At 51.3% G+C, this 26,522-nt stretch overlaps 1 protein-coding gene across 3 annotated transcripts; it reads right to left on the bottom strand.

The window, feature by feature from the left end:
• Positions 1 to 1,813: 1,813 nt before the first annotated feature.
• On the bottom strand, positions 1,814 to 26,442 carry VPS37A (VPS37A subunit of ESCRT-I). 3 transcript variants are annotated; one of them, XR_003763423.2, is made up of 12 exons: positions 26,221 to 26,442; positions 13,758 to 13,832; positions 11,740 to 11,854; positions 10,559 to 10,659; positions 9,021 to 9,237; positions 8,868 to 8,938; positions 7,324 to 7,451; positions 7,178 to 7,236; positions 6,877 to 6,945; positions 3,813 to 3,960; positions 2,912 to 2,995; positions 1,814 to 2,226 (listed from the first exon to the last, which is right to left on the bottom strand). XR_003763423.2 is itself a non-coding variant. In XM_029077067.2 (12 exons), exons 1-11 carry the CDS (start codon positions 26,334 to 26,336, stop codon positions 2,912 to 2,914), a joined length of 1,179 nt encoding a protein of 392 aa, XP_028932900.1. In that variant the 5' UTR covers positions 26,337 to 26,441; the 3' UTR covers positions 1,814 to 2,226. The 3 variants fall into 3 exon arrangements, 2 of the variants coding, with proteins under 2 accessions (XP_028932900.1, XP_028932901.1); XM_029077067.2 differs by having other exon boundaries at positions 3,817 to 3,960; positions 26,221 to 26,441; XM_029077068.2 differs by lacking the exon at positions 13,758 to 13,832 and having other exon boundaries at positions 3,817 to 3,960; positions 26,221 to 26,441.
• Between the last annotated feature and the right edge of the window lie 80 nt (positions 26,443 to 26,522).

The raw sequence follows: 26,522 nt of genomic DNA, 5'->3' as shown, positions 1-26,522 counted from the left end.
TTAGTGGCACGTGGAGGTCCAGTTTCTCCTCAAAGTTTATGCCTCTTGTCTGTTCGCTGGGGTGGGTGGCATCTTCTGCCCCATCCTGGGCCTGCACCAATGGGGCACCTAGGGACCCAGCGCTGAGCAGAGATGGCAGGGATGAGGGAAGGAGACAAGGAGGAAGAGAATGACGGTGGCAGGCCAGGGAGAGGAGCCACACTCGGATAGGAAATCCACCAGAATCAGCAGCACTTAGCGAGCATTTACCGTGTGTGTGGGGCGCCGTCCTGGGCATTTGGGAACAGGCGGGAGTAAAGTCAAAGCTTAGGGTGGAAGGGTTCCAGAACGTGGCTCCTAGGAACAGTTTAGTCACCAGGATGACAGGTAGGGGTGTTGGATGTTCTCCACTGGTTCAGGAGGGCGTCAGGGTTGGAGAGGGAGCCTCGGATGGTCTGGGCTGGGTCAGAGGGTGTGGAAGAGAGTCAGGGATGGAGAGGTGAGAGTCAGGGGGTGTCGGATGGTCCACCCCTAACCCTGAAGGAGAGTTTTGGAGGGCCACGAACACACAGTTCCTCTAAGCATCCCGATGACCCTGTGGGAGCCAGATGGTCCAAGGGGCCTAAGGCAATAGTGGCGTTGCCTTACGTGAGCTCTGTTGGGTGTCCCTTGTCCTGGGGAAAGAGGAGGTTCCCGTTAGTCTGCATATACTGACCTGCCATCCAGTGGCAGCAGGAGGCTTTATCTGTGGAATAGGAGGGAGGAAGGGGGAGGAAGAGAGCAGGGCCACAGCCAGACAGAGAGACTGCCCTAGGGCTGGAAGTCCTCCTGAAACAGGGGGTAGAGAGTGCTCATTTGTGAAATGCTGGAACTACTGCTCCAGAGCAACTTGCTTTACACAAAGTTTTGCCGAAGCAGTAACGAGGTGGAAAGGAAGTGATGTTGCTAATGAGGCCGGAATAGCAAATTAAATCACAGAACTGTGTGGTTCAAAGTACATAGTTCTTATTTGGGGATCTACAGATCGCCTTTTGCCCTCGTCCAAGACTGGGAATCTTATCTAGCATTTTCCCTTCTCCTCCCCCCTTCAAAATGCTGAAAAGCGTGGCCGTGTCCTGCTGCTTCAGTAGGGTGTTGGGTTCTGGTCACAGATTTATTGGCACTAAGGTTTTCCCACCAGAGAAAGTTCAAAAAAAGCGGCAGAGCCGGCCTCAGCCTCCCCACCGGATCAGGTAGGTAGTCCTACCCTCACTGCGTAGTAGCCTCCATCCCCTCCTGGAGCTGGACACCTCACTGACGGAGCAGGTTGGAAAAACCGGTTCAGGACCACAGTCTTGAAGCTGCAGGAGCGCCACACCCAAAACCCTGCCCGCCTCACGATACCACACACGGGCAGTAGCGCTGCCGCTGCCCTCCGGGGACGACAGGTGGGAGATCCGACATCTCTCCGGCTAGTCCTCTGCCCAGGCACAGGAGGGTACAGGGCCTCTGATGTCAGAGGATGACACCTGGCCAGTCACCGATCTGCCCTCTTCACACGGAATGCCCACTTGCCATGCTGGCTTGGAATGAATTTGGTGCTTGTGGATGGCACTGCTGGGTGAGAAAACACTTCATTTTGTGGATTCTGATGAAATCTGCTGGGCTGACCCATTGGTGGGCTTGGGTTACTCAAAACACAACTTGCAGCTCTTTTGGATTCCAGAAAGACAAAGTGGGGAAGGGGGGGGGGGGGGTGGGCTGGGGAGGTGGAGGGTGGGTCGGGGGGAGAACTCTTCCAGAGACAGGTGAGTCCTTTTCTTAAAATGAGCAGGAAAAAAAAAAAACAGTTCTCTTTTTTTAAGGAAATCAGTTCAATCCTTTAAGATCAAAATACAGCAGTAGAGGAGGTAAATTTTATCAAAGGGAAAAGTGTAGCCAAAAATGACGTGCTGAGGAATTTAATCTCTAGTTAGGTTGGGAATAGCAGCAGAAACTTAAATATGATCAGGACTTTATCAATAATAAATACAAGGAACATTTTTTAGTGCAAGGAGTGTACAGAAAGATTTCTTGAAACAAAGGTCCTAGGAGGCATCCTAATTTATACAAAACAGTCCCAGCTCAGTAGGCAATCTAAACAGTTGCTCTGGCCTACAAATACAACCATTAGGGTGAGATGCGTTTTTTTGCAAATCATAGATATAAAAAATGTGCTTGGTACAGTCTGTTCATTCATTTCTTGGAAATTCATGTTTAAAAGAAAATCTGGAAAACACAACAAATATTTCTCAATTTTAGTTGAGAATGACAGTGATCACTGAAAACTGTTCTGAGTAGTGAGTCTGCTTGGGGGAGAGCCATTCGTGCTCAAATTCACCCCGGAGGGCGGAGGGAAGCCCCGAGGAGGTGCAAGGGAGGGTGGGGAGGAGTGTCTTGAGGCAGTTCGGAACCACCACCCCCCGCTGCTTCCCACCCCAGCCCGCTGGACAACTGCTGCCACCTCCGCTTGTCTCCAGACACATTTCTTTTGATGTTGGATGAGTCTGGGCTCTGCCAGCTGGCCCAGGCGCTAAGGATGGCCCCGAGGCCTTCCCCCAAGAGTGGCAGCATGGAAAGGGCAAAGCTTGGACCAGGGAAGCACAGGGAGCTCTCGGGCCATCAGGCAGCCTTCCTGGGGTCCTAGTCCTGGGGTGGACTCAGACCCGGGCGATCTCCGCTCGCCCCGGTAGCCCCGCTGTGGCCGGCGGGCGCAATCAGCCGATCCGAGCCCCACCGCCCCCGGGCCCGTGCGGCAGCCACGCCGGGAGCTGTTCAAGAGCTGAGTCCTGTGCAGAGCGAGGCCTCCCTCTCAGCGTTCCCCGGGACGATCCAGACACACAACGTGGCCGCCGCAGGGAGCAGCCGGGGCACGCGAGCAGATCCGCTCGGGAGCCGGGCTGAGGGGGCTTACCTAGAGTGGAGCATGCAGCTGGCCTGGCAACGCTGCCATCGCCTGCTGGAGCTTCTCCTCTTTGGCTCTTCTACAGTGACACACCTGGACGAGAAACACGAGCAGGAACCGCATCAGCCCCTGACAAGTCTGCCCCAGCCGGTCGCCCCCGTTGGAGTTTGTGGAGTCGCTCTTTCACTTGCCGTTGTAGTTTGCAAGTGCGACGATGAAAATTCGTCCCTAGATACCGTGGGCTAACACCAGTCACGGTGATTTCCCCTACATTTAAGTGACTGAACGATGAACTTTCAAAGAAGGATAACCGTGGCTTGACTGCATGTGGACACTGTGCTGAGCGCCGGGGCAGAGTCGGAAGGATCCAGTCGGTCACCCGGTCCCCATCCCACATCGGGCTCAGTCTCAAAACTGCCGGGAAATAAGAGTGACACAGTGTAGACAAAATGCCCACCGGTCCTCACGTTCTGAATTTTAAGTGTTCCGGGCTGACTTTAGGATATTTGACTCGACAGGTGCCGCTGACTTCCCTGCAAGAGATCAGCCGCAGGCTGCTTCAGCTCAGGCCGGGACCTAAGCCTTGATGACTCAACTTCTCTTTCAAGACTGGCCCCACCTAGTGCCCCTCTACACCCAGAGTCCATAGGAACCATCCCCCCAAACCAGTGCCCGCTAAACAGACTCGACGTTGCCTATACTCTGCCACGATCAGATGCCGCTGTTTGGAAAGAGGCCCATCCCGGGGGAAAAAACGGCCTCCTTTCCCCCCTCCTCGCCCCGCAAACAGGAGCTGCCGTCACTCTGGGAGCCCCAGGCCAACCAGGGCAACCGACCCCTGTGGAGCCACCCGAGGCGGCTCAGTGACTGGGTGCCACGTGGGCTCCTGCCAACTCCGTGGCGATGTTACCTACAGTTCTTTTTTCCATGAAGCTACTGAGAAAATCATCTATTTCGGTTTTCCCCTCCAGGAAATCTTCTGCAATGGTGTCCGACTCCTCCTCCGCTTCCCGCGCTGCGACTTTGAGCCTGGCCTGCAGGGCGCTCGCGCTACAGCTCTAAAAGAGGAAGTTACAGGGCTCTGTCACTGTAACAGTCATTATGGTACTTTACATCTGGGCCAACCCCACGGTAGATATGAGCTCATGCCAGGACATGAGCTCGGACGCAGTCCTAGGCCCGCGTGGGGCTCGTGGTCCAAGATAGAGGGAGGGCAGGGATTGCCTGTTACATTTACACAGGTGGAAACTGAGGTCCCAGAGAGGTTATTTGCACCCACAGTCCCACAGCAGGCCAGGGACATCTTTCCCTGTGCCTGTCACCTATCCCCTTGCCCTCTTACTCCTAGACTGCGAGCTTCCCGAGGGTCAGGGAGCACATCTGTTATCTCATCCAAGTCTTTTTCCCTAATGCTTAAAAATAATAATAATAATAATGATTATTGTATCTGTTAAACATTTACTATGGGCCGAGCACTGCTCTAAGCACTGGGGTAAATACACAGTCATCAGGTTGTCCCATGTGGGGCTCACAGTCAATCTCCATTTTAAAGATGAGGGAACTGAGGCATAGAGAAGTTAAATGGCTTGCCCAGAGTCACACAACAGACAAGTGGCGGAGCCAGGATTAGAACCCAGGTCCTCTGACTCCCAAACCCATGCTCTTTCCACTAAGCCATGCTCTAATACAGTGCTTTCCACAGAAGACTCTGTAGAAATATGAGAGAAACAGCATGGCCGAGTGGATAGAGCACGGGACCAGAAGTCAGAAGGACTTGTGTTCTAATTCTGGCTCTGCCACTTGTCTGCTGTGAGACCCTGGGCAAGTCACTTTACTTCTCTGTGCCTGTTACCTCAACTATCAAATGGGGATTAAGACTGAATCCCATGTGGGACGGGGGCTACGTCCAACCTGATGAGCTTGATTCCACCCCAGCGGTTACAATAGCGTTTGATACCTAGTAAGCACTTAACAAAATACCCTAATTATGGTTATTATAATTATCAATACTACTAATTAGAAAGTGGGTCTCCTGCCTCTCAATCCCATGTTCTTTCCCAAGGTCTTGCAAGGGCAGCCTTTTAGTTCCCCGAGGAACAGTGACAGTGTACATGAGTGAAGAGAGAAACACCCAAGACACCAAGGAGTGGCCAAGTGGCTCATCTGCGGATCCTCCTTCTCCAGCAAAATTGGCAGATGCCTCCGGGTACGTCCGGCCCTCTCCTAGGCGTGTGGAGGCAGAGCCAAGAAGCAAAAAGCCCTAATCCCTGCCCTGGAGATACTCAGGGTGACCTGCTCCTGGCTGTCCCGCTGGGAAGGGTAGTGAGGATGATTAGGGAAGGGACGGGTGGAGCCTTGGCACAGTAGGAGAGAACTGACACAGTTTTCTGAGGGTTGTTATTGTTAAGATACTGTTGAAGCAAGGGTGAGGACTGCACCTGGGTTTGGGCACAATTGAGGTGATCAAACCATGAGATGTGTGGTTCAGCTCTTCCTTGGGACACCACGCCTCCACTTTTCTGGGCCCTCACATCTCCAGGACCCCCATGCCTCCTCACCACATGCTGTGGCACTGGGATGCCAGGCCTGACCACGCCACAGCACCAGTTGACCCTCTGGGCAAAGGGAAGAGGAGACATCCCTGGGACATCCCAGCCGCGCTCAGGCGGATTTCTGTGAAACTCCCGGGTGATCCCCTCCCCGCTGCCCCCAGCCCAGGCCACTCTGGGTCTTGTGCTGATTTGTAAGCCAGCTTTGCCCGGCCAAGAAGGAGGCTGTCTTAGTGTAGTCTGCCCTTGTGGGAGCCATGTGACCGCCTCAAGGGCCACCACCACGATGGACCTTGGAAAAAGGAGCGAGGGAGTGCCAGGGGATGGGCCAACCTGGGATGATAAATGCCCAGGTGGGGCTCCATACGGCCAGGGCACCGGCTCTGAACCCGCACCCCCCCCCCCCAATCCTGTCTGTGATACGGTAGCTCCCATCGCTTTTCCAAGCCCCGCCAGCCCGGCCCCTGTTCTCATCCCCAAAACAGCCTGCAAACTGGCAAGGGCAATTCCCAAGAGCCAAGCCACTTGAGGTCTGTGCCTCCCGGCTGCATCTGATCTGCAGACATGCCGGACACGCTGATTGCCTCACCCAGACGGTGCGCAGAACCTGACCCTCCCTCTGGGATGTTTGTGGGTCCCCCGGCCCCCAGTTTGGAGTGCCCCCCATTCAGTCTTCCAGACCAGGCCAATCCCACAACTCTTACAGTCGACAGAAAGTCATGACCTCCACCTCGCAATACCGGGGCACAGCCGGCTCTGCTCTCCCCGTGGCAAGATGGGCTCTTCCAGTCTCTACTGACACGTTCTGTAAAACCGCTAGCCCAGGCCCATTGTCTGGGGCCCAGGAAGAATAGATGTCTCGCTCCTGCTGGGAGCCAGAAAGGTGCGGTTTCAGCTGCTGGGTGAGCACATGGGTGGGTGGTGCTAACTCTTTTCCCAAGATAAAGCTCCCACAGGCCGGTGGTGGCCGATTTGTGGGGGTGTGGGGAGTGTATGTGAGTGGGGGAGAAGGCTGCCTGGGCTGGGGATGAGGTGGGGTGTGGGGATGAGCCGGGCCAATGAGTTGGGGTGCCGTGGACCCTGCCCATTTCGAAGTGAAATCGAGATCTGTGTATAGCCGACCTTGGGAGCCCCAGAACCCAGAAATGCAGGTGAAAATAGGGGCTTCTCAGGGCATCTACTCCCAGGCTCTGGGCACCTCCACTAGCTGGTTCCCATGTCTCTCCACCAGCAGAGCCCTGCAAAGGGACCGGCCAAATATACGTCACCCCAGCTCTGCACATGCTGCCCGGCGAGTCTGACCAACGCGCTCGGCCGCTGTGCTCGCTCTCTGCCGGGCGAAGGTGTTGCCGCCAGCAGGCTGGCATATAAAACGGCGGACTTTTAAGCAGGGTCACTTAAGAAGGAAAGGGCTCAGGAAAATACCTCACTGAGCTCGTGCTGCCGCTGCATCTTCTTCTCAAAAGCAGACTTCATCTGCATCAGAAGCGTGTACTGGGGAGAAGTCGGAACTCGGGTCAACCCAAAGCCTTCCTGACGGCTGCCTCCCCCCGCCTCCACCTGCACCCGACCCCCCTCCCCTCCCTCTACTCCCCCACCCCTCTGCCTTACCTCACTCGCCCCTCTTCCTCGTCTTCTCTTTGTTCCATCCCTCTCCCTGTCCTCCCTCTGCCCCCTGCCCTACCTTCCCTCCTCCTTTCCCACTCTCCCGCCACCCCCCGGGTACCTTGTCCAATACAGCTTGCCGTTTGGTCTCCAGATTGGGCTCCAGAAGGAGGTTTTTCCCTGAAGAATAAACCTTACGTTTAATTTCCTGAAAAAACAATTTCCATTTTCTCCGAAACCTTAAGCTACAGGGTCGGGCAGACTTACTTGCTAGTTCCTCGATGCTCTTTACTAAGCTGTCCTTGTCTGTAATGACCGCTTTTAGGTAGGGCAAATTCACAAACTGTTCCAGCAAAATCTCCTCCTGCTCATTCATATCCGACAGCTGGGACAAGCTGGAACCACAGGGAGAAAAAATTAGCCAGAGGTAATGGAACAAGTTGTTTTACAGGTGCCCCTTGGGGTTGTGGTAAAGGGGAGAGCCAGGTGGCCCCTCTGGACATGATATAGGTGAGAGCCAGGGGCCCTTGGGGCCGTGGTAAAAGGGGTGCGATAGCCTCACTGCCACATGTTTTCAACATTAAGTGCAGAAGACTTTTTTTCCCATATAATATTATTTTACTGGGGTTTGGGGTGAGTCCCTTTGTTAGTATGCGTGTGTATACATATTTACATGAACAAACACATACACACACATCATAAAACAGCACTCTAAGCTTTGGGAGAGGTTGATTCTTCTATTGTTATATGATCTTTACTGGAATTTTTCACTTATTCAACGGTATTTAGTGAGCATGAGAGAGAGTACACTAGAAGCAAAACACATTTCCTGACCTCAAGGAGTTGGTTCCTGTCTGCTTTCTCCCGATTACACAGAGGTACAGGAGGAGAGGTCTAAAATCATGGTAAGCTAGGGTCTGTCGTTCCTAGGAGTTAGAAAAAAATGTTTTCCAGGCTTGTAGAAGGTGGAAGTAAATCGGGTTTAGAGAGGTTAATGGCCTGAAGGTAAGGACCAAACCATTAGATGAGGCCCTTTCCTACTCCCTCTAGTCATTTTGGTAAGTTAGCTGAGGATCAACAGATCGGAAACTCCTCCCGGAAACTCCTCCAGGGCCTACTACTCTTTTGTCCTCTCCTAAAGGCTTAAAACAGTGCCCCGCACACAGTAAGTGCTCAATAAATACCATAGATCCATCGATCTGTATAAACGGTGTTTATTTTACTAATGTTTCCACAAGAGTGTGTCAGGGCTTATTATCACAAGGATAGTAGTGGGCAAAACCCAGTGGAAACAAATTGTCAGCTCTTTAGGAATGGAATATAAGCTCACTGTAATCAGGGAATGTTTGTTATATGGTTGCGTTTTACTCGCCCGAGGGCTTAGTATAGTGCCCTGAACACAGTAAGCGCTCAATAAATATGACTGATTGATATAATGAGCTTTCTTGTGGTTTAGAAAGACAGCATGGGGGTGAGAGGGAAGAATAGAAGAGTGGCAGCTCTGGCCTCCACTCTGAGCCCAAAGCTGCTTCTTGGGGGGGGGGGGGGGGTGGGCTGTCTGCTCCCACCCTACTGTCAGGACGGGGATCTGGAACCTTATGCCTCCCTTCTCAGGATCCACAACAGGAATCGTATCGACCTCTGACGACACCAGCGTTTTCGGTTGGTTTCTTACCCCGTGTATAAACTTTTCTAATACTTGAATGGGGGCCAGAAAAAAATTGGACAATAATCTTTGGGCCACCAGGATAATGAAACAATTGCTCATAAAATCCAGATGAAGAACACCTCCATCCCTCCCAAGCCGTCACCTTAGTTCGGAGAGTTCCGGAAACGCGTCGGGAACATCAGGCATCTTGTACCCGGACCCGTTCTGGCCCACCTGTGAGGAAGTCGGAGAGGGAGTCAGAGGTGCCCGAGGGACCGCGGGCGGGAGGGGACAGCCCAGGGACCCGGACACTCACCTGCGCGGCAGAGTCTGCCATGGGAACGGGCAGTGGCAGCTGGGAGAGAACCGCGAAGGTGGGCACGGCGGGCTTGGCCGGTGGGGCGGGGTCTGCCGCGGGGTCCGGCGCCGGGCCAGACGTGACGGGTCTGTTTGCTTCTGGGGGCGGGTAGGGGGGCACAAACGGAAAGCCCTGAGGAGCGAACGGTGCCATCCCGGCAGGGTTGCTGTAAAGGCTGTGAGAAGGGAAGGAGGATGGGAGGATGAAATCAGGGCAAGGCAGCTCGCCGTCGGAACGGCCTCCGGGCCTCGCGTTTTACGGCTGCCTGGCAGGCTTTTCCCCCAGTTTCTGGCCGATGCTCCCGGACCCTGGCAGTCCAGGTGCCCGCCCACTATCCTCCCGATGTGGGTTATCTACCAGCTAATATCCGGCGACGTTGGGGCTAATCCGGGGAGGATCCATGGAAGGAGCAAAAGGAAACCCCCGTGAACCATGTCAAATGTGAGCAGGAGACAGGGATGGGCAAGGCTATGGGGAAAAGTGAACCAAGCGTTAAAGCGGAGGCCAGGAGCCACCCAGAAAAGCATCAGAGACGCAAGGACACTTCCGTCCCGGATGTCATGGGGCGAAGGGCGGAGGAATCAGGGGAGCCACAGTTGGGTTTTTTCACATATAAGGAAAGAGGAAACGATGTTTTTATAATCAAGAACGAACTAGTTGGAGGTGAAGGTGAGGGCCTCATGTTTTACGGGATAGCAAAATGAATACAGAAGCGTTTAGAGGAAAAATGCAAAGGGAAGCGGTGAGGAGGAGACGGAGGCAGGGAGGATTTAAACATTTCTTTCCTCAGCATCTTCAAGAGCTACAAGAACTAGGGCCTTGGACTGCAGTCTTTGAGACTGAGCTCGCTGCGGGCAGGAATGTGTCAGTTTGTTGTTATATTGTACTCTTGTACTCTCCCAAGCGCTTAGTATGGTGCTTTGCACACAGAAAGTGCTCCATAAATACAACTGACTGACTGAATGAGATTATGATTAGCCCGGTCCTGGGGTCACTGATGGGGAACTACATTTAAACCGGTGGGAGCTTGAGGATTAGCCTAAGAGCATTTTCTATAGAGATTCACCTGCTCTCGGACCACAGGGCAGCTGGACCAAGCCAGAGGAACAGATTGTGCCTCACACAGCGGCGGCCCCGCCCCCTCCCCCTGGCTCTGGGTGCCCAGACGCCTCAGCAAGGGCCAGGAAGAAAGCAAGCCACTGACACGGGGAAGGAAGCCACTGGGCAAACCACACAAACTGGCCATTCATCTCGGCAGAGACATTTGCTGCCTTGCGAGCTCCCCAGGACAAATAGTCAAGACTACCCCATTCCTGGCCCAAATCCAATTTTGAAGGATATACGGGATGTTTTTTCTTGACCGTCCCACCCCACCCAGTTCGCGCTTTTGCTCATTAATTTACCAAAGAATAGGTCAAAGTGAATTTGATCCCTGTGGGGATATGTCATAAATGAAGAGCCGAACTTCAGCAAGAAATCTCTTTACAAATACTTACTACGGAAATGTTGTTGAACTGGGAGCCAGTACTGGGGGATTCTTCCAAAACTCATCCAGTAAACTTTGAATAATTTTTCCAAGGTCTGAGTGCATTGTAAACTAGTAGACAACAAAAACACAAGGATCTATTTGGAAGAATGATCTCTGAAAGGAGTGGCATGATTTTATTTAGAAAAAGCAACAGTCACATGTTCTATCTTTTTTGGGTGTGTGTGTATGTGTGTGACATACACATTCTACCTCTGGGTGCGTGTGTGTGTGTGTGTCTCTGTACACTTTGTGCTCCCAACAATTTTTTTTATACATTTTGGCCAAGTGTTCTCTGATCGACGAGGTAAGCGAGCCGCCAGAGGTTCTGAGCTGTGACAGCTGACCTCTCCCAAGTGCTTAGAACAGTGCCTAGCCCTCAGAAGGGGCCCAATAAAAAAAATAATTATGGTATTTGTCAAGCACTTATTAAGGGCCAAGCACTGGGGTAGATACAAGTTTAGTAGATTGGACACAGTCCCTGTTCCACATGGGGCTCACCCTCTTAATCCTCATTTTATAGATGAGGTAACTGAGGCCCAAAGAAGTTAAGTGACTTGCCCAAGGTCACACAGCGGACATGCGTAAGCTCACTGTGGGCAGGGAATGTATCTGTTTATTGTTGTACTGTCCTCTCCCAAGCACTGAGTAAAGTGCTCTGTGCACAGTAAGCGCTGAACAAATATGATTGAATGAATGAATGAGACAGAGCCGGAATTAGAACCCAGGTCCTTCTGACTCCCGGGTCTGTGCCCTATCCACTAAGCCGCGCCACTTCTCAATGAATACCACCTATTTGACTGGCTGATTGAAGGTGAACCAAGAGGCACAGGACCTTGTCCCAACATGTAGACTTCCTCAGAACCCTGTATCCCTCCCACAACCCAGTGGGTCGTCTTTCCTGGCGGCTTAAGGACAGCTCCCGGGACCCAGATCCCAGGAGCACGTGACCCCAGGAGACGCTGCCATCGAAGAGCAGGGAGCCCCGAGCCCTAGTCTGTCCTAAGGACAGAATCTTCCGAGCGCTAGTACCTCAATAGCAGAATCCCTCGGCATAAAGGTCTCTTCACACATCAGCACTCGCAAAAGAGAATTCAACGTCAGCTATCCAGCCGCTAGCTTCACTTGCAATAACTTCCCTCAAATACGTACATTTTTTAGCAACGGACAGGAAATGTAGACTCCATGGCTGTCCACTAAATGATGTCGTATTGGCGGGTAAACGCTGATGACCGGTTTTTCCTGAGGAAACTGAGGAGGAAGTAATCTGACGGAGTAGAGCAGACAAAGGAGTCAACAGTTACAGGATGATTCTTACTTTCAGAACCATCCTGAAAATCAAAACAACAAAATCCAAACACTGAACTGCTATGTCTGGTCTAGAAGTCTGAAGTCGATTTTTTATGAAATAATAAAACTGCTCTCAATGAATTAATCATGACCTCTAGAGTGTAAGAAGGCAGGGAACTTGTCTAACTCTGTTGTACTGTACTCTCCCAAAGGTTCAGTATAGTGCTCTGCACACAATATATGCTCAATAAATACCAATGACTGATTGGCAAATTAGCTCTCTAGACCGAAAAGTACTAATTACTGACATGCTGAGAGATTTCCCCCTCCTAAGTGTGTCATGCCAGGGTGCAATGACAGGCAGTGAGGGGTCTACTGCACTGGTGCGGGCTGTGTTGTAGCCTGGCTGCCTAATGGTATTTGTTACTTGCGTACTATGTGCCAGCCACTGTTCTAAGCGCTGGGGAGATATAATCTAATCAGGTTGGACACTGTCCCGCTCCCACTCACAGTCTCGATCCCCATTTATAGATGAGGTAACTGAGGCATAGACAAGTAAAGTGACTTTCCCAAGGTCACACGGCAGATAAGTGGCAGAGCCGGGATTAGAACCCAAGTCCTTCTGCCTCCCCAGCTCATACTCTATCCACTAGGCCATTCTGCTTAAACGGGCACAGCAGCTTGGACTTCCTTAGTTTGGCTCCCCCTCCTTTCCCCTCTCCCTCCTGCCCAGATCTCAAACCCCACAGTATTTAAAAAGGACATCCCTAACTTCTCCAAAGCCACTGTATGATTCATGGGCTTCTCAGACCTACAAATCCGAGTGCTAACGAGTGAGCGGGTACAACAACCTCTCCTAACCAACAAGACAGACGGTCAGGTGGCCCACAGAGAAAAAACAAACTTTAACCCTGACCCTCAGCCCCCAAACATCCTGGGCTCCGCCAGGTACAGGCTGAAACCAGAACAGTCTCCCTTTAAGAGCTCTAGTCTATTGAGCTCCTAATGGGCAAAGATTGGCTCCGCCACTTGTCTGCTCTGTGAACGCCCCATTTCCCCCTACTCCCTCCCTCTGCTCTTCCCCCTTCCCCTCCTCACAGCACGTGCATACTTGTATATATTATTTATTACTCTATTTTTGTTAATGATGTGTGTAGATCTAGGATTCTATTTATCTTGATGGTACTGACGCCTGACTACATGTTTTGTTGTCTGTGTCCCCCGTTTAGACTGTGAGCCCCTTGTTGGGCAGGGATTGTCTCTATCTGTTGCCGAACTGTATATTCCAAGCACTTAGTACAGTGCTCTGCACATAGTAAGCGCTCAATGAATATTACTGAATGAATGACCTTGGCCAAGTCACTTAACTTCTCTGGGCCTCAGTTACCTCATGTGTAAAACAGAGATTGAGACTGTAAACCCCAGGTGGGACACGGACTGATTACCTTGAATCTACCTCAGCACTCAGAAAAGTGCTTGGCACATATTAAGTGCCCTCTGCTCTACCCTCTTCCCCTCCCCACAGCACCTGTGTATATTTGTACATATTTATTACTCTATTTTATAAGTGATATGTATATATCTAGTATTCATCTATTTTGATGGTACTGATGTCTGTCTATTAGTTTTGTTTTGTTGTCTGTCTCCCGATTCTAAGGCTTAATTCAGATAAATTCAAGCGCAAGTCCCTGAAAGAATTGCAAAGATGTTTGTGCAAATTCAGGATTTGTTCTTTTTCCTAACTTTTCATCTGGAATCATATTTCTAAATGAAAACTGGAACAAGCTTGTGGGCCAATGTATTCTCTCCTCTGCAGCAACTGAGGAGAGGAATTGTTATTGCCAGTAAAACAATTTAAAAAAATGGGAAATTCTACTCACATGTTAATATTTATTGTCAGATTGTTTACTGTGAATGGTAATCTGTACTCCACATCCTTCTGTATTTCAGCTATGCTGTGGGAAGAAAGAAAAAGGGAATTATCACCAGTTGATGGGGCGGACCCTCCTCTAATGAACAGCATGTGGCAAGCCAAGGGCCGAGAGCCAGCAGGGACTGAGGACCAGGAATGCGACCGAAATACCGTGCCCTGGAAGAAGACATAGTTCGCAGCCAGGGGGTGGTTGGCCGACCCGGCACGTGGCAAAACAAAAACGAAACATCGCTGGAGAACTTGGGCAAAAGAACACTAAGCGGCAGTGACCGAAAGCTCGATGACCTCCCTTTTTACTCGGTCATCTGCACCGCTACTGATCTAGCACCTACTGGATAGAGAACACTGTATTAGGCAATGGCCGGGGTAAGGGAAGCATGGAACTGTGGAAAAATAATAATGTTGGTATTTGTTAAGCGCTTACTATGTGTGGAGCCCTGTTCTAAGTCCTGGGGTAGATACAGGGTAATCAGGTTGTCCCACATGAGGCTCACAGTCTTCATCCCCATTTTCCAGATGAGGTAACAGAGAAACAGAGAAGTTAAGTGACTTGCCCAAAGTTAGACAGCTGACAAGTGGCATAGCTGGGATTTGAACCCTTGACCTCTGACTCCCAATCCCGTGCTCTTTCACTGATCCACGCTGCTTCTCAAAAAAAGACAAAGCCCCCGAGGAGGTTCCAGTCAATGGGGAAAACACATATTCAAATTTTTATAATGTATACATATTTCTTATAAACTAATGTTTATACTTTCTTCGAGCATGAGATGATCTGGTTGTGGGTCTTAACATTAACCACTACAAGAGCAAGATGAAACTTTTTTCTTGAATGGGCCATCTTGCACGTGACCCACCCCAGGCCTGGGCACACCGGGCAGGTGGCTTGGGCCAGCGGGGACTCACCCCACTTTTGGAGGCTGTTCCGGTTCTCGCTCAGTCCCGGGTCACAAGTCCAGAGTGGGCGGCCCGTGGTTGTCCCCCGGAAATAGAAGCCAGCCCCAGACCCCGTCTGGTACAATGGGACCGCCCCCCAGGGTCCATCCCAGCAAAGGCTCGAGTTGGCAAGTCCGCCCTCAAGCCCGGCCCAACTCGTCCCAGCCCTGGCCCACCCCGCAAACCAACGGTCACTGCCTTGGCTGTGAACACTCATCCTGGAACACTGTGAAGGTCGTTGTGGACAGGGAATTTGTCTGTCATATTGTTGTACTCTCCCGAGTGCTTAGTACAGTGCTCTGTACACAGTAAGCGCTCAATAAACACGACTGACCCTCCATGGAGCGGACAGGTCAGTACCGATTAGGTTAGGGCTCACAAATCATTCCACTGTCTAGACAGTCAGCCTCTTGTGGGTGGGGAATGTGTCTACCAACTCTGTGGTACGCTTCAAATCACTTAATCCAGTGCTCTGCACACAGTAAAGTGCTCAGAAAATGCCATGGATTGATTGGGGTTCTCATAATAATAATAATAATGTTGGTATGTGTTAAGCACTTACTATGTGCCGAGCACTGTTCTAATCACTGGGGTAGATACAGGGTCATCAGGTTGTCCCACGTGAGGCTCACAGTCTTCATCCCCATTTTACAGATGAGGTCACTGAGGCACCGAGAAGTGAAGCGACTTGCCCAAAGTCACACAGCTGTCAGGTGGCAGAGCCGCGATTAGAACCCATGACCTCTGACTCCTAAGCCCGGGCTCTTTCCACTGAGCCGCGCTGCTTTTCTAGTTCTTTCGTACGAGCCAAGCCACTTCCCTCTCCTCCTCCAAAATCTTTTTTAAGGGCCACTCCTCCAGGATGCACTTCAGGATGCACCCCCGGATTCCTCCCTCTCCCGATTACGATTCCCCATCAGCCACCTCTGGGAAATCACAGGACCCCCCTGCGCCTTCCACTCCTAGGGGCGGCCCCAAACGGCCACCTTACCGCTATGGGCTGTTATATCCTGGCTATACTACTGTGTCAGCCTTCTCTCTGACCTCCCTTCCTCCTCTCTCGCCCCGCTCCGGTCTATTCTTCACTCCGCTGCCCGGCTCATCTTCCCGCAGAAACGATCTGGGCCTGTCACTCCCCTTCTTAAACAACTCCGGTGGTTGCCTATCGACCTCCGCTCCAAACAAAAACTCCTCACTCTAGGCTTCGAGGCTCTCCATCACCTTGCCCCTTCCTACCTCTCCTCCTTTCTCTCTTTCTACCGCCCACCCCGCACGCTCCGCTCCTCCGCCGCCCACCTCTTCGCCGTCCCTCGGTCTCGCCTATCCCGCCGTCGACCCCCGGGCCGCGTCCTCCCGTGGTCCCGGAACGCCCTCCCTCCTCACCTCCGCCAAACTGATTCTCTTCCCCTCTTCAAAACCCTACTTAAAACTCACCTCCTCCAGGAGGCCTTCCCAGACTGAGCTCCTTTTCTCCCTCTACTCCCTCTACCATCCCCCCTTCACCTCTCCGCAGCTTAACCCTCTTTTCCCCCCATCTCCCTCCGCTCCTCCCCCTCTCCCTTCCCATCCCCTCGGCACCGTACTCGTCTGCTCAACCGTATATATTTTCATCACCCTATTTATTTTGTTAATGAAATGTACATCGCCTCGATTCTATTTAGTTGCCATTGTTTTTACGAGATGTTCTTCCCCTCGACTCTATTTATCGCCATTGTTCTTGTCTGTCCATCTCCCCCGATTAGACCGTAAACCCGTCAAACGGCGGGGACCGTTTCTGTTGCCGACTTGTTCATTCCAAGCGCTTAGTACAGTGCTCTGCACATAGTACGCGCTCAATAAATACTATTGAATGAATGAACTCTGTCTGAAATCATGAAGAGTGAAGTAGAGGCTGAGGGAGGAGATTTCCCCTCATCCCTCCACCCAAGTCTGCCTAGGAAACAAAATAATAATTGTGGAATACGTTGCACACCTTCTGTGTGTCAAGAACCGTACTGACTGGACCCCTCTTGACTGTGAGCTCATAACAATAATAATAATAATAATAATAATAATAATAATAATGTTGGTATTTGTTAAGCACTTACTATGTGCAGAGCACTGTTCTAAGCGCTGGGGTAGATACAGGGGAATCAGGCTGTCCCATGTGAGGCTCACAGTTAATCTCCATTTTATAGATGAGGTGACTGAGGCACAGAGAATGCTGGTATTTGTTAAGCACTTACTATGTGGAGAGCACTGTTCTAAGTGCTGGGGTAGACACAGAGGAATCAGGTTGTCCCACTTGGGGCTCACATTCTTAATCCCCATTTTACAGATGAGGTAACTGAGGCACAGAGAAGCTAAGTGACTTGCCCATAGTCACACAGCTGACTAGGGACAGAGCCGGCATTCGAACCCATGACCGCTGACTCCAAAGCCCATGCTCTTTCCACTGAGCCACGCTGCTTCTCTATTGAGCCACGCTGCTTCTCTACAGCTGACCAGGGAGAGAGCCAGGATTCGAACCCATGACCTCTGACTCCGAAGCCCAGGCTCTTTCCACCGAGCCACGCTGCTGGATTGTCCCTGTTTATCGTTGTACTGTATTTTCCAAAGCGCTTACTATAGTGCTCTGCACACAGTAAGCACTAAATAAATACGATGAATACTAAGCGCTGGGGTAGATACTAAGTGCTTAGTACAGTGCCCTGCACACAGTAAGCACTCAATAAATACGACTGAATGAAAGATAATCAAGTCCCACTTAGGCTCACAGTCTAAGTAGGAGGGTGGGCAGTGATTGGACCCCCATTTTGCAGATGAGGGAACAGAGGCACAGAGAAATTCAATGACTTGCCAAAGATCACAGAGCAGCCAAATAGTGGAGTGAGGATTAGAACCCAGGTCCCCTGACTCACAGACCCATGCTCTTTCCACTAGGCCACGCGGGTGAAGGGGGAGATCGATTGATCGATCGTATTTATTGAGCCCGTGCTGTGTGACGACAATGATGGTATTTGTTAAGCGCTTACTATTTGCCAAGCACTGTTCTAAGCGCTGGGGTTGAGACAAGGTAATGAGGTGGTCCCACTTGGGTCTCACAGTCTTAATCCCCAATTTACAGATGAGGGAACTGAGGCCCAGAGAAGTTAAGTGGCTTGCCCAAGGTCACACAGCAGACTCGGGGAGCATGGTAATAAGCGCTTGGGAGAGTACGATATAACAGAGTTGGTAGATGTGTTTCCTGCCCACAACAAGCTGCCAGTCGCGTCTAGTGGAAACTGCAGTGACTGAAAGAACGGTGACCGAAGGGCTAGGAGGGGAGTTGTCTCCGATTTCCAGGAGCACTAACAGGAATAAATCACCTTTAGGGAGCCCTAATTGAGCACAGTGAAAACCCGGAGTTTTATCCATTCCCACCGAAGAGGCAGGGAAGGTGAGACCCCGTAACCACAGTCCAGACTATGTGAGACATCTCTCACTGTGGTAATATTATTAACATTATATAATAATAATAATAATTTTAAAAATGTAACATTATATAATAATAATAATGTTGGTATTTGTTAAGCGCTTACTATGTGCAGAGCACTGTTCTAAGCGCTGGGGGAGATACAGGGTCATCAGGTTGTCCCACACGTGAGGCTCACAGTCTTCATCCCCATTTTAATAATAATAATAATAATGTTGGTATTTGTTAAGTGCTTACTATGTGCAGAGCACTGTTCTAAGCGCTGGGGTAAACACAGGGGAATCAGGTTGTCCCACGTGGGGCTCACAGTCTTCATCCCCATTTTACAGATGAGGGAACTGAGGCACAGAGAAGTGAAGTGACTTGCCCACAGTCCCACAGCTGACAAGTGGCAGAGCTGGGATTCGAACTCATGAGCCCTGACTCCAAAGCCCGTGCTCTTTCCACTGCGCCACGCTACAGATGAGGTCACTGAGGCCCAGAGAAGTGAAGTGACTTGCCCAGTCACACGGCTGACAAGGGGCAGAGCCGGGATTCATGAAACCTCTCTCCTCCACTAGAAAGCTGGATACCTGAGCCTGACCCGATTACCTTGCACCTACTCCGGGACTGTGTGCAGTGTTCGGCACACAGTAAGCGCTTAACAAAAGAATTATTATTACCAATGTATGACATATTCATTGTAGGAGAAACAAAATCATACAGGCTGGCTTGGCCACATCAGCTCTGAGAAGCAGCGCGCACTAGTGGGAAGAGCAAAGCCGGGGATGCAGAGGATCTGGGATCTAATAGCGGCTCTGCCTCTTTCCTAAGGGAAATTCCCTTAAATTCTCTGGGCCTGTTTCCTCATGTGTGAAAAATGGAGGTAAAATAGCCGTTCCCTTTCCCTCTTAGTAGCCTATGAGCCCCGTGTGGGACAGGGGCGGTGCCTGACCTGATGATCTTGCGTCTATCGCAGTGCTCGGTCCAGTGCCCGGCACACAGTGCTTCACACACACCGCGATCATTAATTATTGTTGCAACACGTAGATAACAAATAATTCCCGATTAGGACTGAAATCATACATGTGCCAGGGTTCCAAGTCAGCCACCCGAATGTCCAACATCAAAGATGCTTTTAAAAAAGTATATAGCTCAATCACAACATATAAAAATCACCACCCCTTTTACGCAGCATCAGAACACTCACATTTGAACTATGTGTGCATGCATTATGACAGAAACCAATTAAAAAAAAAGTGGGTGGAGCACTTAGCCCCTCTCACAAATAACCAAAGAAAAAACTAAGGGTACTTCAACTGACCTGTTTAGCTATTTGCGTTTATTTAGAAAATGAAAATCCTCATCCTTCCCAAACCTTGGTTCCACATCATTACAAATGAAAAAAAGAATTCTGAATGAAATGGCAACTAAGGGCAGCTGAGGACTCAGTTACACCACAGCAATTTCAGTGTCTCTCTCTAGATCCCATGTATTTTATCCTGCCACCAATCATATTTATTGAGCACTTATGTGCAGAGCCCTAGACTAAGCGCTTGGGAGAGTACAATAGAATTAGCAGACATGTTTCCTGTTCCTAACAGCTCACAGTCTACTCGAGCTTTCTTGTTTGGTCTTGCTCTGTCTCATTGTCTTTTTGGGAAACAAAATTAAAAATCTGTAAAATGAACCCAAGGAGACAGGTGCCTATCCAGTACAAATTTATTTAACATTTTAACTCCCCTCCTTTTAGACTGTGAGCCCGTCGTCGGGCAGGGATTGTCTCTGTTGCCGAATTTTACATTCCAAGTGCTTAGTGCTCTGCACCCAGTTAAGTGCTCAATAAATACGATTGAATGAATGAATAATGCCTCCTGAGCTCTATTTCACTAGTGATGACGGGAAGGGAGGCATCATAGCTTTTTCTTTAAGAGAAACGATCCTTTGAATAAAGGGCTTTACAGAGGTTTCTGGGGTTTGGATACTCCACAAGTTAAATAAGACCTCCAAACTCTTCAGAGGCCACAGGAGCGCAAATCATCACCCCAGAAAAATGCTGTTCGGAATTCATATTGCGTCCCTTGGCCCTCTGTCAGAGGCTTCACGGGGGTCACCGAGTGGGGGTAGAAAAGGAGGGCCGCGGGACCCCCGGCTGAGCGGGATGGGGAGGCTGCGGGGTCGTGGGGAGGAGGGGGAGGGGAAGGGAAAGGGGAAGGGAAGGGGAGAGGAGAAAAGAGGAAGGGGTGGCCACAGGAAGCCCAATGGGGCGATCAGAACTTGGCCTAAGGGCGTTGTGAATCCGGGGGTGGGGGTCAGGGGGCCGGAGTCAGAGGTGGCTGCTCCTTGCCCCTTTCCTAGCTCTCCTCTGACAGCTCTTTCGGTTTCCTTTCGGTTTCCCCACATGCGTTTGTTAAATGAAGGTCATTTCCCAGAGCCTCGGGAGGCCTCGGCAACTGGGGTCCAGGGCCCCGGAGCCGGGTGGAACGGGAGGAAGGACGGGCGACGTCTTTGTCACCGTCATCACCGTCATCAGCAGCAGCGGTACCGAGCGTTTACTGTGTGCAGAGCCCTGTATTAAGCGCTTGGGAGAGCACAATAGAGTTGGCAGACATGTTCCCTACTCATCACAAACTGAAAGTCCAGAGGTGGAGACAGACACTAATTAATATATTTATAGAAATGTAAACTAGTGGGCACGGCATGATGGATTAAGCATGGGCCTGGGAGTCAGAAGGTCATGGGTTCTAATCCCAGCTCCGTCAATTGTCTGCTTTGTGGCCCTGGGCAAGTCACTTCACTTCTCTGTACCTCAGTTGTCTCATCTGTAAAATGGGGACTGAGAATGTGAGCCCTATATGGGAAAGGGACTGTGTCCAACCTGATTTGCTTGTATCCACCTCGGCACTTAGGACAGTGCCTGGTACATAGTAAGCACTTAAATACCATAATTATTATTATTAGTGCTGTGGAATGAGGGTGAGGCAAATAGCGAATACCCAAAGGGTACAGATCCAAGGATCCAGATGCAGATGGGAGAAGAAGCCAGGGAAAAGAGGGCTGAATCGGGGAAGGCCTCTTGGAGATGAGACCTAGGTCAGTGCCTGGTACATAGTAAGTACTTAAATACCATAATTATTATTATTAGTGCTGTGGAGTGAGGGTGAGGCAAATATCGAATCCCCAAAGGGTACAGATCCAAGGATCCAGATGCAGATGGGAGAAGAAGCCAGGGAAAAGAGGGCTGAATCGGGGAAGGCCTCCTGGAGATGTGACCTAGGTCAGTGCCTGGCACATAGTAAGCACTTAAATACCATAATTATTATTATTACTATTAGTGCTGTGGAGTGAGTGAGGCAAATAGTGAATACCCAAAGGGTACAGATCCAAAGGGCACAGACGATGCAGATCGGAGAAGAAGCCAGGAAAAGGAGGGCTTAATCGGGGTAGGCCTCTTGGAGATGTGACCTTAATAAGACTTTAAAGGTGGGGAGAGGAGTGGTATGGCAATCCCAAGGATTTCTCAGTCTGTGATATTTACTGAGTGCTTACTGTGTGCAGAGCAGTGAGAGAGCATACTATATCAGAGAAGCAGCATGGTGTAATGGCTAGAACAGGGGCCTGGGAGTCAGAAGGTCATGGGTTCTGATCCCAGCTCTGCCACTTGTCTGCTGGGTGACCTTGGGCAAATCACTTCAACTCTCCGGTCCTCAGTCACCTCATCTGTAAAACGGGGATGGAGACTGGGAGCCCTGTGTGGGACGGGGACTGTGTCCGACCCCTTGGGCTTGTATCCCCTCCAACGCTTAGTACAGTGTCGGGCACATAGTAAGCGCCGCACAAATACCATAATTAGTAGGTAGACGCGTTCCCTGCCGTCGAGGGGACTCATGGCCCGGGCTGCCTGGGGGGTGGAGCCCCCAACTCCGCAGGTCCCAGGTGGAGGGGCGGGCACCGGTCCTGGGGCAGATGACCTCAGAGGGCCGATGACTTAGAACAGTGCTCAGCACGTAGTAAGCGCTCAACAAATGCCATCATTATTATTATTATTATTATTAAGTCTTCATCTCTCTCTCCCTGAGGGCCGATGACCTCTCAGAGTCCTCCCGGCTGGTGTGTGGCAGGGCTGTAATCAGCGTGGGAGTAGGGGGTGGGGTGTGCGGGGCCCGGGGAAGAAGCGAGAAGCTGCGTGGCTTAGTGACAAAGCCCGCGCTTGGGAGTCAGAGGTCATGGGTTCCAATCCCGGCTCCGCCGCTTGCCAGCTCTGTGACTTTGGGCAAGTCACTTCACTTCTCTGGGCCTCGGTGACCTGTAAAATGGGGATGAAGACTGCAAGCCCCCCGTGGAACAACCTGATCACCTTGTATCCCCCCAGCGCTTAGAACAGTGCTCGGCACATAGTAAGCGCTTAACAAATACCACCATCGTTATTATTATTACTTCTCCGGGCCTCACTTCCCTCAACTGTCAAACGGGGATTGAAGACCGTGAGCCCCACGGGGGGCAACCTCATCCCCTTGTATCCCTCTCCCCCAGCGCTTCGAACAGTGCTTTGCACGTAGTAGGCGCGTAACAAACGCCATCCTTATTATTGGCAGTGTGCAGTATTGGCACCGGGCTTGGGACTCAGAGGTCATGGGTTCGAATTCCAGCTGTGCCCCTCGTCAGCTGTGTGACTTCACTTCTCTGTGCCTCAGTTCCCTCATCTGTAAAATGGGGATGAAGACGGTGGGCCTCACGTGGGACAACCCGATGACCCTGTTATCTCTCCCAGTGCTTTGAACAGTGCTCTGCACAAAGTAAGTGCTTAACAAATACCAACATTATTGTATTACTATTCTTACTTCTCCAGGCCTCTGGCTCAGTGGAAAGAGCACGGGCTTGGGAGTCAGAGGTCATGAGTTCGAATCCCGGCTCTGCCACTTGTCAGCTGTGTGACTGTGGGCAAGTCACTTCACTTCTCTGTGCCTCAGTTACCTCATCTGTAAAATGGGGATTAACTGTGAGCCTCACGTGGGACAGCTTTTCATTCATTCAATAGTATTTATTGAGCGCTTACTATGTGCAGAGCACTGTACTAAGCGCTTGGAATGAACAAGTCGGCAACAGATAGAGACGGTCCCTGCCGTTTGACGGGCTTACGGTCTAATCGGGGGAGACGGACAGACGAGAACAATGGCGATAAATAGAGTCGAGGGGAAGGACATCTCGTAAAAACAATGGCAACTAAATAGAATCAAGGGCAACTAAATAGAATCAAGACAACTTGATTCCCCTGTATCTCCCCCAGCGCTTAGAACAGTGCTCGGCACATAGTAAGCGCTTAACAAATACCAACATTATTATTATTCCCTCAACTGTCAAATGGGGATTTAAGGCTGTGAGCCCCACGGGGGGCAACCTCAACCCCTTGTATCCCCCTCCCCCAGCGCTTCAAACAGTGCTTGGCACATAGCAAGCGCTTAACAAATACCAACATTATTATTATCATTACTTCTGCGGGCCTCAGTTCCCTCAACTCTCACAGCCCCACGGGGGGGCCACCTCCCTCCCCCAGCGCTTCGAACAGTGCTTGGCACATAGTAAGCGCTTAACAAATACCAACACTATTATTATTATTGTTACTACTTCTTCAAGCCTCAGTTCCCTCAACTGTCACATGGGGATTTAAGGCTGTGAGCCCCACATGGCCATCTCCCTCCCCCAGCACTTTGAAAGATGCTTTGCACACAGTAAGCGCTTAACAAATACCACCATTAGTAGTATTATTATTATTACTTCTCCGGGCCTCAGTTCCCTCCACTGTCACATGGGGATTTAAGGCTGTGAGCCCCACGGGGGGGGCCACCTCCCTCTCCCAGCGCTTCGAACAGTGCTGGGCACATAGTAAGCGCTTAACCAATACCACCCTTATTATTACTTCTCCGGGCCTCAGTTCCCTCATGGGGATTTAGGGCTGTGAGCCCCACGGGGGGCACCTCCCTCCCCCAACGCGTCGAACAGTGCTCTGTACATAGTAAGCGCTTAGCCAATACCACCCTTATTATTACTGTGATGAATAAGTACGGCCGAATGAAGGATGGGGGGTGGCCGAGAACGTCCGAGCTCTGACTGCCCAGGCCTGGGAGCGGTGTGGCTCAGTGGAAAGAGCCTGGGCTTTGGAGTCAGAGGTCATGGGTTCGAATCCCCACTCTGCCCCTTGTCAGCTGGGTGACTGTGGGCGAGTCACTTCACTGAGCCCCAGTTCCCTCATCTGTAAAATGGGGATGAAGACTGTGAGCCTCCCGTGGGACCACCTGATGCCCCTGTAACTCCCCCAGCGCTTCGAACAGTGCTCTGCACATAGCAAGCGCTTAACCAATACCACCATTATTGGTATCGTTATTATTACTTCTCCGGGCCTCAGTTCCCTCATGGGGATTTAGGGCTGTGAGCTCCACGGGGGGGCGGGGGTCACCTCCCTCCCCCAGTGCTTAAAACAGTGCTCTGCACACAGTAAGTGCTTAATAATGATAATAATAATGTTGGTATTTGTTATACGCTTACTATGTGCAGAGCACTGTTCTAAGCGCTGGGGTAGACCCAAGGTCATCAGGTCATCAGAGAAGCAGCGTGGCTCAGTGGAAAGACCCCGGGCTTGGGAGTCAGAGGTCATGGGTTCGAATCCCAGCTCTGTCCCTTGTCAGCTGTGTGACTATGGACAAGTCACTTAACTTCTCTGTGCCTCAGTTACCTCATCTGTAAAATGGGGATTAAGAATGTGAGCCCCAAGTGGGACAACCTGATTCCCCTGTGTCTACCCCAGCGCTTAGAACAGTGCTCGGCACATAGTCAGCGCTTAAAAATACCAACATTATTATTATTATCAGGTGGTCCCCCGCGGGGCTCCCCGTCTTCATCCCCATTTTCCAGATGAGGTCACTGAGGCCCAGAGAAGCGCAGTGACTTGCCCACAGTCACCCAGCTTAATAATCATTATTATTATTAATAATAATGTTGGTATTTGTGAAGCGCTTACTATGTGCCGAGCACTGTTCTAAGCGCTGGGGTAGACACAGGGGAATCAGGTTGTCCCACTTGGGGCTCACAGTCCGCATCCCCATTTTACAGATGAGGGAACTGAGGCACCGACGAGTGAAGTGACTTACCCAAAGTCACCCAGCTGACAAGTGACCGAGCCGGGATTCGAACCCATGACCTCCGACTCCCAAGCCCGGGCTCTTGCCACTGAGCCACGCAGCTCCTCACAATCAGCAGAAGCAGCGTGGCTCACTGGAAAGAGCCCGGGCTTGGGAGTCAGAGGTCATGGGTTCGAACCCCGGCTCTACCACTTGTCAGCTGTGTGACCGTGGGCGAGTCACTTCACTTCTCGGGGCCTCAGTTCCCTCATCTGTCAAATGGGGATGAAGACTGGGAGCCCCACGGGGGACAACCTGATCCCCCTGTGTCTCCCCCAGCGCTTAGAACAGGGCTCGGCACATAGTAAGCGCTTAACAAATACCAACATTACGAAGCAGCGTGGCTCACTGGAAAGAGCACGGGCTTTGGAGTCAGAGGTCATGGGTTCAAACCCCAGCTCTGCCACTTGCCAGCTGTGTGACTTTGGGCAAGTCACTTAACTTCTCGGTGCCTCAGTTCCCTCATCTGTAAAATGGGGATTAAGACTGTGAGCCCCACGTGGGACAACCTGATTCCCCTGTGTCTACCCCAGCGCTTAGAACAGTGCTCGGCACATAGTAAGCGCTTAACAAATACCAACATTATTATTATTATTATTAGTATTAATCATTATTAAGCACCACCCTTATTATCGCTGTGGGCAGGGATTGTCTCTATCTTTTGCCGAATTGTCCATTCCAAGCGCTTAGTACAGTGCTCTGCACATAGTAAGCGCTCAATAAATGCTATTAGATGAATAAATGAAAATGAAATAAATGCGACCGAATGGGGGGGGGGGGGGGAAGGGGGAGACCGAGAAGGTCCGAGCTCTGACGGCCCGGGAGGGGTCAGAGGTCAGAGGTCGGGGTGGGAGGGGGGGGGGGGTCACCTGGCGTGGGCGGCCCGGAGGGAGTCGATGAGCCGCTGCCTCTGCTGCTGGAGGCTGGTGAGGCCGCCGGGCGCGGGGGACGAGCCGCTCTTGGCCAGAGGGAAGAGCCAGCTCATCCTCCCGGGACCAGGGGAGGCGAAAGGACCCACACAAGGACGGACACGACAGGACCAGGCCCAGGCCCAGGCCCGGCTGCTCCCGCCCGGGAGCGCGCATGCGCCGCCGCCGCCGCCCCCGCCGCCTCCTCCCTCTCTCTCCCTCCTCCCCCCTCCCCGCCGCGCTGCGTGCCGCGTCATCAGCGC

Source organism: Ornithorhynchus anatinus, chromosome 12 (assembly GCF_004115215.2).
Source record: "Ornithorhynchus anatinus isolate Pmale09 chromosome 12, mOrnAna1.pri.v4, whole genome shotgun sequence".
Lineage (NCBI taxonomy): Eukaryota > Metazoa > Chordata > Mammalia > Monotremata > Ornithorhynchidae > Ornithorhynchus > Ornithorhynchus anatinus.
Note: the sequence above shows the minus strand (reverse complement) of the source record. Positions and strands in the feature narration are given on the sequence as shown.